Below are 17,642 nucleotides of genomic sequence, written 5' to 3' on the forward strand. Positions count from 1 at the left end.
TTCTACAGACAAATAAATATCAAAAGAAAATCAGGATAGGGATAAGGCCTATTCCTTATAGGTGCACAAGATAAACTAAAAGGTAATGACAGCGAAATGGCAGAAATATTAACTAATTTTCATTCTCCCAGCCTCAGTATTTATCAGGGAGACGGACAAGCCGGGCATGATAGTAGAAGAAGGGACCTATTAAGACATTTAAGATAGAAAGGGGGAGATAATTGATAAAATATTCAGGCTTGGAGAGGATAAAACACCTGGTCTGGATGAATTGCATCCACGCATGTTAAAATAAGTAAGGGAAGAAATATCAGATGTGCTACTACAGCTATAAAAGAATTCAGTGGAAAAGGGAATAGTGCCAAAAGACTGGCAGACAGTTAATATGATTCCTTTATTTAAAAAGGGAGATAGAACAAGTCCAGAGAACTATAGACCAATTAGCTTAATGTCAGTGGTGGGAAAGATAATGGAATCTTTACTCAAAGATGCAACAGACAAAATCCAGAAAACGAAAATATAATAAAGAGCCGTCAGCATGAATTTCAGAAGGGAAAGTCATGCTTGACCAACCTTATTGAATCCATGAAGAAGTAGCAGAAACGGTAGACAAGGTTAATTCAGTAGATATAATATATTTGGATTTTCAAAAGGTCGTCAATAAGTAACCACATTATAGATTTATAACTAAGGTTAGAGCATGTGGACTCAGGGTAAGTTGCAGAATGGATAGCAAACTGGCTGCAACACAGAAAATAGGGAGTCGGGGTTAAGGGTAGCTTCTCAGACGAGCAAAAGGTGGAAAATAGTGTTCTACAAGGATCGGTGCTGGGACCACTGCTGTTCACAATTTGCATTAATGACTTGGACTCGGGAATCGGAAGCACAATTTCAAAATTTGCGCACAGCACCAAATTCAGGGGTGCAGTTAATAAAAAGGAAGAATGTGTCAGAATGCACGAAGATATTAATAAACTTGCAGAATCAACAAGTAATTGGTCAATGAATTTCAATATCGATAACTGAAAGATGGTGCATTTTGATAGGAAGAATAATAAGAGTTAAATGGTGTAGAGGAGCAAAGGGATCTCGAGGCACAGATATACCAATCACTTAAAGCAGCGATGCAGGTTGATCCGGCCATAAAAAGCAAAGCAGGCCCTGGGGTTTATTTCACAGGGTTAGAATTATTGAGCAGAGAAGTCATGTTAAACTTATTTAGAACCGTGGTTATAAAATACTTGGAGTATTGTAAACAGTTCTGGAATCCATAGTTTAAAAATGGTATAGAGGCATTGGAAAAGGTGCAAAAAGGATTCACAAGGATGATACTGGTACTGCGATAATATACTTATCAGGAAAGATTAAACAGGCTGGGGCTCTTTTCTGCAGAAAAGATAAGGCTGGGGTGACCTGATAGAAGTCTTTAGGATAAAGAAAGGGTTTGATAGGGTGGACGAAGAGAAAGTATTTACACTTATGGGGGAGTCCAAAACTAGTGCTCATAAATATAAGATAGTCAATAATAAACACAATAGGAAGTTCAGGAGAAATTTCTCTCCCAAAAGAGTGGTTAGAATGTGGAACTTGTTACCACTCGGGCTGGCTGAGGCAAATAGCATAGATGTATTTAAAGGGAAGCTCGCTAAGCATACGAGAGAGAAAGGAATGGAAGGGTCTGCTGATAGGGTTAGATGAATTGGGAGGGAGTAGGCTCATTTGCATCATGAATACTGGCATAGGCCAGTTGGGACGAATGGTCTGTTGCTGTGTTGTTCACTCGGTGCAACCGGATGTATCATCGGCGGCCAATTCAATGTCACCCATTTTACACAATGGTCCAAAGTTAAAATTACCCCCATAGACTTTACACCTCACTATGGTGTGGCGATATCCAATTTCGGAGCTGGGCAAATACAAAAGAGGATGCCTCAGTGTGTATAACTATGTAACCATTTCATCTCACATCCATTGAATAGTCTGTTTGTTTACTTCCCGTTTGGTGATTTGATTCTACTTCTCAAAAATAGAAACATCATAATTCCTTATAAGTAATGAACCACATCATAAACTCTCCAGACTCCAGCACAAATTGACAATGGATTTTTAATGCAGAGGAGTGGGGGCGATAAGGTTTGTTGGCATGGGAAATCTAATTTCCTTGGTTGCCCAATGACTTGAATATGCACTCGCAAATTAGTTTGAGATCAGAACAGTGTGAAACTCCATGTTCTGTGGTCCGACAAAACGACTTAATCTCAAGCTCAGAAAAAAACACACCAAGTGTGCCACTGTGATAAGTCCCATTTCCCAAACCAATTTCCCTTATTATCTCTGTTCAGTAAATTGCAAAGTTACTATGAGCCTGTGTAAAGGTTTGGAGAGTTAATCGTACCCTCCAGAAACTGGTTCAGCACAATGAGACTCATGTCATGTAGGGCCTTTGGAGCTCGCAGGAAGGAGGCCAATAACTTTATCAGTCCCCACCGGACTGGAATCCAGAAATGATGAACAGTGCCAGCAGAGTGATAGAATTGTCACTGCACACCTGGATGGGCAGCTGTAACATCACTAAAGAAGATTAACACGATCCTGGGCAGAGCATATCACTTGATCGGTGCCCTTGGTACTGGGCTCAAATCTCCACCTCTCTACCTTTGAGTACAATGTTTTTATGATCTATAGGACGCACAGGTTATCTCTCCCCACTCTGAACTTTACCACCAATAGGGACAAGACCACCAACGTGGTTCAAACCCCGTTATCACCACCTATCCCTCCGAGCATAACAGTGGAACTGAGGATCACTGGCATCACTGGTTGTGCATAACTGGCAGTAAATGTCAAACCGCTCGATTCGCGGTGTCGCCCAGGACAGGTTTCTACCCCAGGGAGATATTCAACATCGTTTGAGACTGATGGACCGAGAGGCTGGGGGTGGGGTGAACGTTGACTACGCCCATATCCCGGAATGTGTGCATCCTGAATCAGCAGCCCGTTTGCAACCCGCCCGGATTTCCTGCCCATTGAGGTCAGTGAAAAGCTAACAGGGCGGTCTATCAAATTGGCTGCCGAATGGCTATCAGTCCATTTCGCGCTTGTGGCAGAGACCAATTTCACCCTGGTTGCTAGAAATTATTTTTCTGTCCAGGAGGTCAAGTGAGTTGAGACCAGAATCTCCCCATAAATGGAACTCTTCTTCAACACATGGACTGTTTCAGCTCCGTGGAGAGTTGTGAATTAGGGAGAAAGTAAACAGTTGAAAGGAAAGAGAAAAGCTTTCCCCATGGAGCAAGTGTGAGAGTTCAAGTTGAGATCAGAGCTTACAATAAGACTAGGAATGTGAGCACCCAGAAGAAAGATGAAAAGTAGAGTGGTGGAACTTTTAAATGCCAGCCCTGAGTGGAAATACCTGTAGGCGGTGCAACTACTGGATTTACATGTTATTTTTGTTATATTTACCTGCTGGTTTGTATTTTGTTTTGATCAGTAAGCCTAAGAAAATCAAGGCAAGAGCAATCACCGCCACTCCGGCGAGAGCACCTGTGATGATTATTTTGCTCTTTGAATTCGTGGACGAAGCTGTGAAAACACCATCTCAATTAGAAAAGTAGCACAAAGTCCAACTAACTATCCACATGTAATACTAAACGTGTATAATATTCACATAAGTTCATTGTGACATTTGTAAAAGTTCATTTTATGTCTACTAATTTTACTTTCGTGAGATCACTCAAAAGCCATTCTTCCCACCCACACCCCCCTTCCCCCACCACCCACCCCGCCAGTAATGAAGCAGCCCATTAAAATTCGGTCCGATAAATGAACGGTAACATTCACATCACATAACTACCAAATAATGACCACCGAGAGCAACAGAAAGCCCATCTAGCTCCCCAGGGTCCAGCCTCAGTCAATGATTCGTGGATCATCACTGACCAGAAGCAGAAATGTACCCGCCCTAGGAACATTGTTTGACGAGCAGGACAGGGGCTGGGCACTCTGCGATAGGTGGCTCACTTCTTGATTTCTTAAAGCCTCACCAGTATGATAACGCTCAACTGCCGAGTGCGATGCAACACCCATCTTTAATTTGATTTGGTGCTGCTTCAACACACAACAAACGAGACTGCTTTTAGGTTATAACAGGTCGTCTGATCAATGCCCCTTGGAATCGAGATCCAACCCCTCCACCACTGGTGCACTGTGACAGGGCTGGAGTCGAAACGTTATGGGAACAGCATCACCCTCCAGTTTCGCCTCCAACGCACAAACCATTCTGATTGGACATACATCGCCCGTCTTCCATTTTCGCTGGGTCAATCATCTCGAATTCCAAGCCCATTATCTTGCACCACAATGAGTGCACCGTGCCCAGAAGGACTTCGATAAAGTCCCGCACAGGAGACCGGTCAAGAAGGTACGAGCCCATGGAATCCAGGGTGCCTTGGCACTTTGGATACAAAACTGGCTTAGTGGCAGAAGGCAGAGGGTGATGGTCGAAGGTTGTTTTTGTGACTGGAAGCCTGTGGCCAGTGGAGTACCACAGGGATCGGTGCTGGGTCCCTTGCTGTTTGTGGTCTACATTAATGACTTGGATATGAATGTAAAAGGTATGATCAGTAAGTTCGCTGATGATACAAAAATTGGTAGGGTGGTAAATAGCGAGGAGGATAGCCTCAGTCTGCAGGACGATATAGATGGGTTGGTCAGATGGGCGGAACAGTGGCAAATGGAATTTCACCCGGAAAAGTGCGAGGTGATGCACTTTGGAGGGACTAACAAGGCAAGGGAATACACAATGAATGGGAGGACCCTAGGCAAGACAGAGTGTCAGAGGGATCTTGGTGTACAAGTTCACAGATCCCTGAAGGCGGCGGAACAGGTAGATAAGGTGGTAAAGAAGGCATATGGGATACTTGCCTTTATTAGCCGAGGCATAGAATATAAGAGCAAGGAGGTTATGATGGAGCTGTATAAAACACTGGTTAGGCCACAGCTGGAGTACTGTGTGCAGTTCTGGTCGCCACACTACAGGAAGGATGTGATCGCTTTGGAGAGGGTGCAGAGGAGATTCACCAGGATGTTACCAGGGCTGGAGCGCTTCAGCTATGAAGAGAGACTGGGAAGATTGGGTTTGTTTTCCTTGGAGCAGAGGAGGCTGAGGGGGGACATGATTGAGGTGTACAAAATTATGAGGGGCACAGATAGGATGGATACTAAGGAGCTTTTTCCCTTCGTTGAGGGTTCTATAACAAGGGGACATAGATTCAAGGTAAAAGGCGGGAGGTTTAGAGGGGATTTGAGAAAGAACTTTTTCACCCAGAGGGTGGTTGGAGTCTGGAACTCACTGCCTGAAAGGGTTGTGGAGGCAGGAACCCTCACAACATTCAAGAAGCATTTGGATGAGCACTTGAAATGCCATAGCATACAAGGCTACGGACCAAATGCTGGAATATGGGATTAGAGTAGACAGGGCTGATGGCCGGCGCGGACACGATGGGCCGAAGGGCCTCTATCCGTGCTGTATAATTCTATGACTCTATGACTCTATGAAGTGGGTCAACGAGGAAGGCTGCAGTTTCTCAGAAAAAACAGGATTGGGCAATGAATGAGCCCGTGCCAGCATCCCCCACATCCCGAGAATTTTTAAAAAAATAATTAGAATGATTTAGGGAATAGTGGGATGCCTTTTTGGGAGGTGAGGTTGGGGCTTCAGGTTCTTTCTTAATGTTGATATTAAGATGGGATGAATGCCTTTCCTCATGTATAATTCTCTTGTGACTTTGCGATAAAGAGGTTAGCTTCAATGCTTTGGCCGTGTAGCTGTACATGGCGAGCAGACAAATCCCCCCGCATCCCCTCCCCGCACCCCCACCCCCAAAAGCCTTCAGCAATCAATCTCATTTTTTCTATGCAAGCACAGTCACTCGGGTTTACCACGTTTGAACCAGGAACAGCAACATTCTCAAAATGTTCAAAACGACTTTTACAGTGCACAACAGGAAATAAAAATCGTCCTTTACGCTTATCTCCGGGGTTTGCACCAATTTCGATGTCCGCCTCCTCAGATTTATACTGGATAGAACCAGAAATCATTGCTCCGTGTATCAGATGTTACCTCAAAAGTTCAGCACCATGAAAGGGTGAGAGAAGCAAATTGGTACTTTTTCTATCATCAAACTCTTCCCTTGGGGAGGTTAGTCGTAAATGACGAGTGGGTTTTATGGGCTCGTGCAACATATGCCATGAGGGGAAAGCCACACCCACCAGACACGCCTTTCTCACTGGATGTCAATAATTCAGAGCCAGAGCTCGGGTCTCCAGTTGCCAGGGCTGTGTGGAGCAGGGATCCAAACCTGCACTTTCTGACTCAGAAGTGGGAATGCTGCCACTGAGCCAAAAGCTGTCTCCAGACAGTTGGTGTCAATTCATTGATAGTTTAGAAGAAAACAGGACTAGTTCAGGTTTCTCTATGTCCTCCATTCCCTCCCCCAGTCTTATAACTGTCCATGTCTAAGTGGACTGGTCTATGGTAGAATCTCCCCATTTCCTGGCTGGTCCTTTTCTGCTCACTTTCTAAATAACATCAACTGGTGCAATTCGTCAAGTCAACACCCGTTGACTGCAAATCACCACAGCCGTTTCACTCAGCTGTCTCCAGGTGCATTTAGCTACAAGGCAGCAAGAAGCAAACAGGAAACCGTTTCATGAGAGAAAAGTTTCACCTGAAGTTGTTGTCGCTGGAGTCTTCACAGTCGGATTGACGTCATGTGAAAGTTCTACAGAAAATTAGAACAAATTAATAGGTGAAAAGGAATTTAATCAAAATAAGCAGCGGGGCTGAAAATTGACACAACACTGATGAAAGCTCCCTGTGTGTGAAATCCACCCAAATGATTGGCTATTGTCCTTCAGGGCGCGACCCGAGCTACACGTGACACCAGTCCCAAACTACGTGGTTAACTTTTACTGCCCACGAGGAAACTTGGAATGAAAAATAAATACTGTCTTAACAGTGCCGTCCGCATCGAAAGAACAAACTAAAAAAAATACACAATTGGAGTTTGGGAAGCTTTTTCAATAAAATCCTAATCCGTGTCGAATACAATTGAAAACGTGTTCAGGACTATATTAACTCCGCAAACACTTCAACATAAAACAGCGCATGGTAGCGTACGGGCAAGAAACACATTAATTAATATTCTTCGGTCCAATAATTTAAGGGCGGTGTTGATCTGTTGAAATAGCGCCACTTTTCAAAATAGTGTTCAAACATCAGTTAAAAATTTGGGCACGGTGACACCATATAATAAACAGGGCAGACTTGCCACCGTTCAACTTAACACAATAATATCCAGTTTTCAAACAGTGAGCTCCGCCATGTGTACACGGGGAAAGGGCTAGCTCTTAGCATGTCAGGTGCTTTCAGTCTGTAAATGGATCCTGTAGATATAGTCTCAGAGCCACCGTTACTTTACAGCAGGTCTTGGTTTCATGTTTCTATCATATCTGCACCAATGCGTGGGTCCGCCTGTCATGTGCTGCCCACTTAATGGAAGGATCCATTTTCCTGTGCACATTTCACTTCATCCCCAATTGCCCACCCCCCTCCCCTCACATACACCGAAACTGAATGGTTCCCAAAGTCTCATCATCTGATTCATTCGTTCAGTTACTACTCTTTGGACGGTCCGAGACTTTGGCTTAGTGGGTGAATTGCCACCTGTGAGTCAGAAGGTTGAATCCTGGGAGCGGATCTCAGGTTCGACATCCAGCGGGATACATGCTTCCGGTGGATGTGGGCGCCTCCCCCTCCCCCCACCCGCCACATCCTTGAGATTGTGGGTGCCCATCAGACCTTCCCTCCATACAGGAGTAATCACCCTGTTGGCTTGTATGAAGATAGCTACAGCCATGGATAGAGTGTTCACATCCTGGGAGGCACCACCGACCAGAAGCTTAAAGAGGAAACTGTGGGTACATGAAGGTACTGTAAGATGACCCACTCATCTCCTGACCTTTCAAAGGCTCTGCTCCCTCTTCAGTACTCAAGAAGGGAGGGCAATGGAATAATCATCAGTAAGCTGGATGTAAGGAACCAGAACAGCACCCGGGGAGCTCAACACCATGCAGGACATATGACTGTCGTATAAGGAGATATTGAGTCGATTCGGCCTGTATTCACTCGAGTTTAGAAGAATGAGAGGGGATTTCATTTAAACATATAAAATTCTGACAGGGCTAGAAAAACTAGATGCAGGAAGGATGTTTCCCCAGGCTGGGCGTCCAGAACGAGGGGTCACAGTCTCACGATAAGGGGTAGGACATTTAGGATAGAGATGAGGAAAAATTTCTTCACTCAGAGAGTGGTGAACCTTTGGAATTCTCTACCACAGAAGGCTGTGGAGACCAAGTCACTGAATATATTTAAGAAGGAGCTCGGTAGATTTCTAGACACAAAAGGCGTCAAGGGGTATGGGGAGAGAGTGGGAATATCGTATTGAGATAAAGGATCAGCCAAGATCATATTGAATAACGGAGCAGGCTCGATAAGCCGAATTGCCTCCTCCGGCTCCAATTTTCTATGTTTCTATGTTTCTATGACAGAGCAGTCCGCTGACACCACGTTCTAAACTTGAAACTGGGAGGATATTTATGGACATTGTGAATCATCCCTGGCAAATGGAAGTATTGTTTGAGATGTGTGCTAACCTGGTATCTCCAAGAGGCGGCTGTAACACCAAGACATTCCATCCTTCAACATTATCGTATACGTGTAGCGTCCCGCATCGCTGGGTTGAAATTTGTTGATGTGTAAACTCCTGAAGTCGAACTTGTGTCGTTTGTCTTGATGGATCAGCGTTCTGTTCCGTTTCCATTCGATTTTACCCCATCTCGAAGTTACACTGGTGTTTTTAATTCTCCAATCCAGGCTCTCAAAAAAGGACGGGTTGGAAATCTCACAGGTCAGGCTGACGGAGCCTCCTAGGGGAATTGGGCCGGCCGGGGTCACAGACACTGTGGAAAAAGGATAATCGGTTAAATTGATAAAAGCCATCGTAGTTTAAATCGCGGTCTTGAATTTCGATCGCGGCCGATTACGAGCAGGGGAAGATGCTGCACGCGCATCTTCACATCGTCCCAGTCATCACATTAAATTCGTGCTGGGACCTCATTAAAATAATTCAAGTACAACCAGCACTACATCCATTATTCATTGGCCTGTTTTAGGTTGGGACAAGGGATTCGAAATTGACTAAGTGACCGGAAACAGAGGGTAGTGATGAACGGTTGTTTTTTGGACTGGACGGAGGTGTGCAGTGGTGTTCACCCAGGAGTTGCTTGTAGGACTACTGCTTTTCTTGATATATATTAATAACTTGGACTTGTGTGTACAGGGCACAATTTCCAAATTTTGCAGATGACACAAAACTTGGAAGTGTAGTGAACAGTGAGGAGGATAGTGATAGACTTCAAGATGATATAGACAGACTGGTGGACACGTGGCAGATCAAATTTAACGCAGAAAAGTGCGAAGTTATACATTTTGGTCGGAAGAACGAGGAGAGGCAATATAAAAGAAACGGTACAATTCTAAATGGGGTGCAGGGACAGAGAGATCTGGGGGTATATGTGCACAAATGGTTGAAGGTGGCGGGGCAGGTTGAGAACTCAGTTTTTAAAAAATAGTATATGGGATCCTGGGCTTCATAAATAGAGACTTAGAGGACAAAGGCAAGGAAGATTATGATGTACCTGTACAAAACATTGGTTCGGGAACAACTGGAGTATTATGTCCAGTTCTGTGCAAGACATTTCAGGAAAGATGTGAAGGCCTTCGAGAGGGTGCAGGAGCGATTTTCCGGAATGATTCCAGGGATGCGGGATTTCAGTTAGGTGGATAGACTGAAGAAGCTGGGATTGTTCTCCTTGGAACAGAGACCGTTGCGAGGAGATTTGATAGAGGTATTCAAAATCATGAGGGGTCCAGAAGAAGAGATAGAGAGAAGCAATTTCCATTGGCGGAAGGGTCAAGAACCAGAGGACACAGATTTAAGGTGATTGGCAAAAGAACCAAAGGCAACATGAGTAAAAACATTTTTACACGGCGAGTGGTTAAGGTCTGGAATGCACGGCCCAACGGGGTGCTAGAGGCATATTAAATCGTGGCTTTCAAAATTGAATTGGACAAATACTTGAAGGGAAAAAAAATAGCAGGGATACGAGGAAGTGGCGGGATGTGGGACTCGCTGGATTGCCCTTGCCGAGATCCGGTACGGACTCAACGCATCGAATGACCTCCTTCTGTGCTGTATGATTCGATGAAATCGTATCTAAAGGCGTGCGCAGCAGCAAATCGACAATCCGGTGTGCTATGGCCTTGGACTACGGTCCAGGGTAAAAAGTGATCTGCTGTTCTTGCAGGAGTACGGGATCCCGCAGCTCAATAACTACCAGCAAATGTGACACTTATGGACGCAGGGGCAGTCGATCTAGTGGGGAGGCAACGATCGTCGTTCCTCAGGCCTGGGGATTCTGTTGCATGGAGGACAATTCACCATCACCAAGGTTAAGGAGGTGGTGGTGGGGGGGGGGGGGTGGGGTGGCGGAGCCATCTGTTTGTCACAGAAGTTCAGTACAAGAATGCCCCGCTCTGGCTGATCAATGTGTATGCCTTGACCGTGAGGAGCGAGCAGATAGAGGCCTTCCGGCATCTCCCGACGCTGCTGGCGACCTCCAGTCCGATCGTTCTCGCCGGAGACTTAAACTGCATCATCGATGCGGCTGGACGTTCCAGCAGAGACGGCGGAATACTGGCCGCCACTCCTGATGGAGGTGATGAAAGCCGCAAAGCTTTGCGATGTCTTCAGCAACCCTGCAGACGGAGCGCCGCAGAGATTCAACGAGTCCAGGCCAGACGGGACCATCCATAGCAGGATCGATCTCCTTTTTTGGGGTACGGTGGCATAGTGGTTATGTTACTGGACCAGTAATCTCGTGGCCTGGAATAATTATCCGGAGTCATGAGTTCAAATCCCACCTCGGCAGCTGGGGAATTTAAATTCAATTAATTAAATAAAATCTGGATTTAAATTACCAGTATCAGTAATGGTGGCCATGAAACGACCGGATTGTCGGAAAAATCCATCTGGTTCACTAATGTCCCTCAGGGAAGGAAACCTGCCGCCCTTACCCGGTCCGGCCGATATGTGACTCCAGACCCACAGCAATGTGGTTGATTCTTAATTGCCCTCTGAAATCGCTGACCAAGCCACTCAGTTGTAAAATCTCGCTAGAAAAAAAGTCATAATAAGAACAAAACTCGACGGATCACCCGGCATCGGACCACTCGGCACCGGACACGACAAAGGCAAACCAAGCCCAGTCGAACCTGCAAAGTCCTCCTCATTAACATCTGCGGATTTGTGCCAAAACTGGGAGAGCCGTCCCACAGCCATACTTTCAGCCAACGTCCCAGACTCTTCTATTACAATCCCTGAGTATGTCCCGCCCCACTGGTAGGACAGACGGACGAGAGGTGGCGGTACAGTGATAAACAGCTAGGGGGGAGTGGACCTGGAAGTCCTCAACATTGATTCTGGACCCCCTGAAATCTCATGGCATCAGGTCAAACATGGGCAAGGTAACCTAATGCTGATTACCACCTATCACCCTCCCTGAACTGATGAATCAGTCTTCCTCCATGTTGAACACCAATTGTTGGCAGCAAGGGCACAGTGGGGGGTCTTCAATGACAATCATGAAGCGTGGCTCGGTAGCACCGCTAATGACCCAGCTGGCCGAGTCCTGATGGACACAGCTGCCAGACTGGGCCTGACACAGTTGTTGAGCGAACCAATATGAGGGAACAACTTACTTGACCTCGTCCTAAACCACCTCGTCGGAAATGCATCTGTCCATGAGAGTATTGGTAGGAGTGACCACCGCACAGTTCTCGTGGACACGAAGTCCCATCTTCGCACTGAGGACACAATACAACGTTTTGTATGGCACTACCACCGTGCTAAATGGGACAGAATCAGAACAGATCTAGCAGCTCAAAACCGGGCAGCCACGATGTACTGTGGGCCACCAGCAGAAGCAGAATTGAATTCCAGCACAATCTGTAACCTAATGGCCCGGCATATTCCTCACTCTACCATTAACAACAAGTCAGGGGATCAACCCTGGTTCAATGAGGAGTGTAGAAGAGCATGTCAGGGGCAGCACCAGGCGTAACTAAAAATGAGGTGCCAACTTGGTGAAGTTCCAACTGAGGACGACATGCATGTTCAACAGCGGAAGCAACATGCGAAAGACGGAGTGAAGCGATTCCACAAGCAAAGTATCAGATCAAAGCTCGGCAGTCCTGACACATCCAGTCGTGAATGGTGGTGGACAATTAAACAACGAACGGAAAGAGGAGGCTCTGGAAACATTCCCATCCTCAATGATGGCAGAGTCCAGCACGTGAGTGCAAAAGACAAGGCTGAAGTGTTTGCAACCATCTTCAGCCAGAAGTGCCGAGTGGATGATCCATCTCGGCCTCCTCCTGCTATCCCCACCATCAGAGAAGCCAGTCTTCAGCCAATTCCATTCACTCCACGTGATGTCACGAAACGGTTAAGTCCACTGGATACAGCAAAGACTATGTGCCCCGACAACATTCCGGCTGTAATGCTGAAGACTTAGGCTCCAGAACTAGCGCTGCCTCGACCCAAGCTGTTCCAATACAGCTCCAATACTGGCATCTACCGACAAAGTGGAAAATTGCCCAGGTATGTCCTGTCCACATAAAGCAGGAGAAATCCAATCCGATAATTTTCCGCCCCATCAGTCTCCTCTCAGTCATCAGCAAAGGGATGGAAGTTGTCGTCGACAATGCTATCAAGCGGCACTTACTCACCAATAAACTGCTCACCGATGCTCAGTTTGGGTTCCGCCAGGATCACTCGGCTCCAGACCTCACAACAGCCTTGGTCCAAACATGGACAAAAGAGCTGAATTCCAGAGGTCAGCTGAAAATGACTGCCCTTGACACGAAGGCAGCTTTTGACCGAGTGTGGCACCAATGAGTCCGAGTAAAATTGAAGTTAATGGGAAAAATGGGGAAATCTCCCCAGTGGCTGGAGTCCTACCAAGCACAAACGAATATGGTCGTGGTTGTTGGAGACAAATCATCTCAGCCCCAGGGCATTGCTGCAGGAGTTCGTCAGGGCAATGTCCGAGGCCCAACCAACTTCAGCTGCTGCATCAATGACCTTCCATCCATCATAAGGTCAGAAATGGGAATGCTGCTGATGATTGCACAGTGTTCAGTTCCATTCGCAACCCCTCAGATAAGGGAGCAGTCCGAGTCCGAATGCAGCAAGACCTGGACAACATCCAGGTTTGAGCAGATAACTCGCAAGTAACATTCACGCCAGACCAGTGTCAGGCAATGACTATCTCCAACAAGAGAGAGTCTAACCACCTCCCCTTGAGATTCAACTTCATTACCATTACCGAATCCCCCACCATCAACATCCAGGGGTTCACCATTGACCAGAAGCTTAACTGGACCAGCCATATAAATACTGTGGCTACAAGAGCAGGTCCGAGGCTGGGTATTCTGCGGCGAGTCACTCATCTCCTGACTCCCTAAAGCCTTTCCCCCATCTGAAAGGCACAAGTCAGGTGTGCATTGGAATACTCTCCACTTGCTTGGATGAGTGCAGCTCCATCAACACTCAAGAAAGTCGACACCATCCCGGACAAAGCAGCCCACATGATTGGCAACACATCCACCACCCTAAACATTAACTCTTTTCACCACCGGCGCACAGTGGCTGCAGTGTGGACCATCCACAGGATGCACTGCAGCAACTCGCCAAGGCTTCTTCGACAGTACCTCCCAAACCCGCGACCTCTCCCACCTAGAACGACAAAAGCATCAGATACATGGGAACAACACCACCTGCACCATCCCCTCCAAGTCACACACTATCCCGACTTCGAAACAAATCGCCGTTCCTTCATCGTCGCTGGGTCAAAATCCTGGAACTCCCTTCCTAACTTCCCTGTGGGAGAACCTTCACCTACGGACTGCAGCTGTTCAAGAAGGCGGCTCACCACCACCTTCTCGAGGTCACTAGTATTAGGCAATGAATGCTGGCCTCGCCAGCGACGCCCACATCCCATGAACGAATAAAAAAAGATCTCTTTTTTGTGTCCCCAATGCTCAAGGTCAGATCCAGCGACGTCCAGCCGATGTTCCTCTCTGACCACTGCCTCCTACTGTCAATCGCAGCAGGACCAGAGTGCGGGCAGGGGATATGGAAGCTGATCAACAGACTGTTGATCCCTGAGAACATCGAGGAACTAAAGAGGGATTACACAGGTTGGAGGACCATGAAACCCCTCTTCAACTCCACTGTGCACTGGTGGAAAGCAATCAAGACCAACATCATAAGTTTCTTCATCCTCAAAGGTGTTCAGAAGGCGAGAAGGAGACAGAGAGAAGTGTCACAGGTCCAGAAAAGCATGCAGGATTTGGTCCATCTGCATTCGATTGGCCTCGATGAAGAGGAGGAATTCAGAGAGGCGATGGGCCAACAAGCCTCGCTCTTCACCTCTGAGGCCTCAAAGATCATCTTCTGGTCCAGAGTCGGCTCCATAGAGCAGGATGAGAAATGCTACTTCCAGAAACTGCACAGAGCGACCTCTGTGATCAGCAGCCTGAAGAAGGAAGTCGTCCCAGGCCGACATACTGAGGGTTAGCAAATCCTTTTATTCTGGGCTGTACGACGTCAAACCCACAGACAGCACGGCCTCCCAGTCCTCCCTGTCCTCCACCCTGGAAGTGTTAGAGGACAGTGAGTAGGAGAGCATGGATCAGCCATTGACCTTGGACGAGCTGACAAAGGCCGTCCGGCCCTTTGAGAAGACTAGAACTCCTGGAAGCGATGGCTTACCGGTCGAGTTGTACTCTCCTCTGTGGGACTGGATAGGCCCAGACATGATGGAACTGTACGGGAGTGTTACTTCTGGCAGGCAGAATGCCAGAGTCCATAACGAAAGGCATCATCACCCTGAACTACAATCGGAAGGGGGGTGGCGAGGAAATCAGAAATTGGTGACAAATTTCCTTGCTGAATGTCGACTACAAGATTCTTTCTTCGGCCATCATCAACAGGCTCAAGTCTGGTTTGGAGCGGGTGTTTCACCCGGATCAGATCTGTACTATACCCGGCAGGAAGATCTCTGATAGACTTGCGCTGTTCAGGGATATGATCACCTACGAGCAGGACAGAGGATGAAAAGCTGCCTCATCAGCCTTGACCAGGAGGCCTTTGACAGTATATCCCACACGAACATGCTGGCTGTGCTTTCCAAAATGGGTTTTGGGGGGCAATCTGCGATTGGACCCAGCTGCTCTACGCGGACATCCGTACTACAGTCCTAATCAACAGGTGAGAGTTGGGGAGCTTTCCGATCAGATCAGGAGTCAGGCAGGGGCTGTCCTCTCTCCACGATCTTGTTCGTTTGTTATGTCGAGCCGTTTGTCGCGTTCATCAGGAGGGACGCAGGCATCAGGGGGTGACGATCCCAGGCAGCGGAGGCTCTCTGGTGCAGGCCTCCCTGTACATGAATGATGTCACCATCTTCTGCTCTGACCAGCAGTCGGTCCACTCACTGATGGGCATCTGCGACTGATTCGAGCTATCCTCAAGGGGGCAGAGTGAACTGAAGTAAAAGCGAAGCCTTGTTCTTTGTCAAGTGGCAGGCCCGATCTTTTGTCCGCTTCAACGTCAGGTCCAACTACCTGAAGGTGCTAGAGATCTGGATTGTGGGGGCCCTGGCCTGCATGAAGAACTGGGAGGAGCCGATCTCCAAGGCCAAACAGAAGCTGGGTATGTGGAGGGGGTGCGATCCCTCTCCATAACCAGCAGGAGCCTCCTCATAAGGTGTGATGTACTCGCGGTGTTGCTGTACGTGGCCAGGGTTTAGTTCATTCCCCACAACTCTGCCATCACAGTCACCCAAGCTATCCTCTACTTTATCTGGAGGTCCAAGGTAGAATGCGTCCGCAGAGCCACCGTATACAAGCCCCCAGAACAACGGGGGAAGAGCGTCCACAATGCTGCACTGATCCTGATGATCACCTTTGTGTGTGGCTGCCTCAGGTTGTGTGGAGAGCCTCATTATGCAAACACCAAGTGTCACTACGTGCTGCGTTTCTACCTGTCCAACACATTAAGAAAGCTGGGTCTGGCCATCCTGGCCAGGAAGGCACAGGACATCCTCACCAGCTGGACTGGACCCCACCACCTGTCCCAGGTGGAGAAGTTCCTCAGGAGGAACACCTTTGACCACAAGGCCGCAAGACCGTTGTTAACACGAAACGTTACCAAAGAAGGCTGATGGACATCTGCCAGGAAATGCTGGGTGCACTGGGTAGCCTGCCAGCGACTGGTAAACAATTGGTCAGAGCATGAAGCAGTCCAGCTCTAAATTATCTCAAGGCTCCGCGCAGAGCATGGAGACAATTCTGTCCAACATCGATGCAGTGGTCAGCTCCATGAACACGACAGTGCTTCTCACCCTGATGGAAGTTCTATTGACAGATGTGACAGACTCCATGTCAGCTCACACTGACGCTATGAAGACCAGGCAGTTGCAATCCTGTCTCTGGGCGCTTGTGTTGACACGGACTTCCAAAGCATCGCAGCAGTCCTGCATTCTGTTCTCGCTCAGAGCTGGGACGCAAACCCTGTTGAGTTGTCTTCGTTCCATGGAAGAGGTACCTGTTGTCCCCTCTCAGGATGTCTGCACTGCCACCACCCCCTCCACCAGTTCCCTTGTTAGGGCCACACAGCCATTAGGGCCAGACTGCCCCAGCCCACGCCGAGATGCTGCAGTCTGTAGACGAGCCCTCATGACCCACAGCTGCTCGTAGTTGCCAACTACGGTCATCTAAAGACTTCTCAGTGGAATCTCAGCAATTTCTTATCAGCTGTAGAAACTGGGCAACGTGCTGTCGGAGCAAAGGAATCACTAAACGAGCACTGCAGATAGGTAATACGGGCATGCACAAGGGCGATTCTTAATTATTGCAGTTAACTATTAGATACAGATGAATTTGAGTTGTTAGTTTATTTTTTTTGTTCTGGATTTGGCGTTACTGTTTACATGTACAGTGATGTGAGGGCCAAGTCCTTGAGGATGGACTGAAGAAAGACAATTGGATGGTGCTACTAAGGCTGGTGGTAATCGGTGGCAGATGCAATTTAATGGGGAGAATATGAGGTGATGCAGTTGGTGAAGAGGAACAAAGAACAAGCGGAGGCAATCTATTGAAATTATAGGCTGTTGTATGACAGAGAGACCCAGGGACTGAAGACATTGGGGGTGAAGTCAATGAAAATGAAAATTTGGGCACTATGAAACAGACCCCCAATTCGCTACCGCCCATTTCACTTTTACGGCAGAGACCAATTTCACCCCTTAATTCCTTGAAAGTTCCAGGGCAGGTCGACAAAGTCGCAAGTCGAACAATGGCCCTGCGGTAGGTCTTACTAGAGGAGGGAGCGACCGAAAAAGAAGGAAGTCGAGTGGGGGCGTGGGGGGATCATGTGAGGATTGGAGGCCGTGGTCAA

General features: G+C 47.5%; 1 protein-coding gene across 2 annotated transcripts in view; it reads right to left on the bottom strand.

Moving 5' to 3' along the window:
* LOC137304949 (uncharacterized) overlaps positions 1–17,642 on the bottom strand; it is a 38,840-nt gene that overhangs the window by 10,511 nt on the left and 10,687 nt on the right. Inside the window, exons 3-5 of one of the 2 annotated variants that reach the window (XM_067973729.1) lie at positions 8,716–9,021; positions 6,729–6,782; positions 3,463–3,582 (exon numbers count right to left, since the gene is read on the bottom strand). In XM_067973729.1, the coding sequence (XP_067829830.1) occupies positions 3,463–3,582; positions 6,729–6,782; positions 8,716–9,021 (480 nt within the window). The remainder of the gene's footprint in view (positions 1–3,462; positions 3,583–6,728; positions 6,783–8,715; positions 9,022–17,642) is intronic. The other variant, XM_067973730.1, reaches the window with a different exon arrangement.

The sequence above is a fragment of the Heptranchias perlo genome, chromosome 39, assembly GCF_035084215.1.
Source record: "Heptranchias perlo isolate sHepPer1 chromosome 39, sHepPer1.hap1, whole genome shotgun sequence".
NCBI lineage: Eukaryota > Metazoa > Chordata > Chondrichthyes > Hexanchiformes > Hexanchidae > Heptranchias > Heptranchias perlo.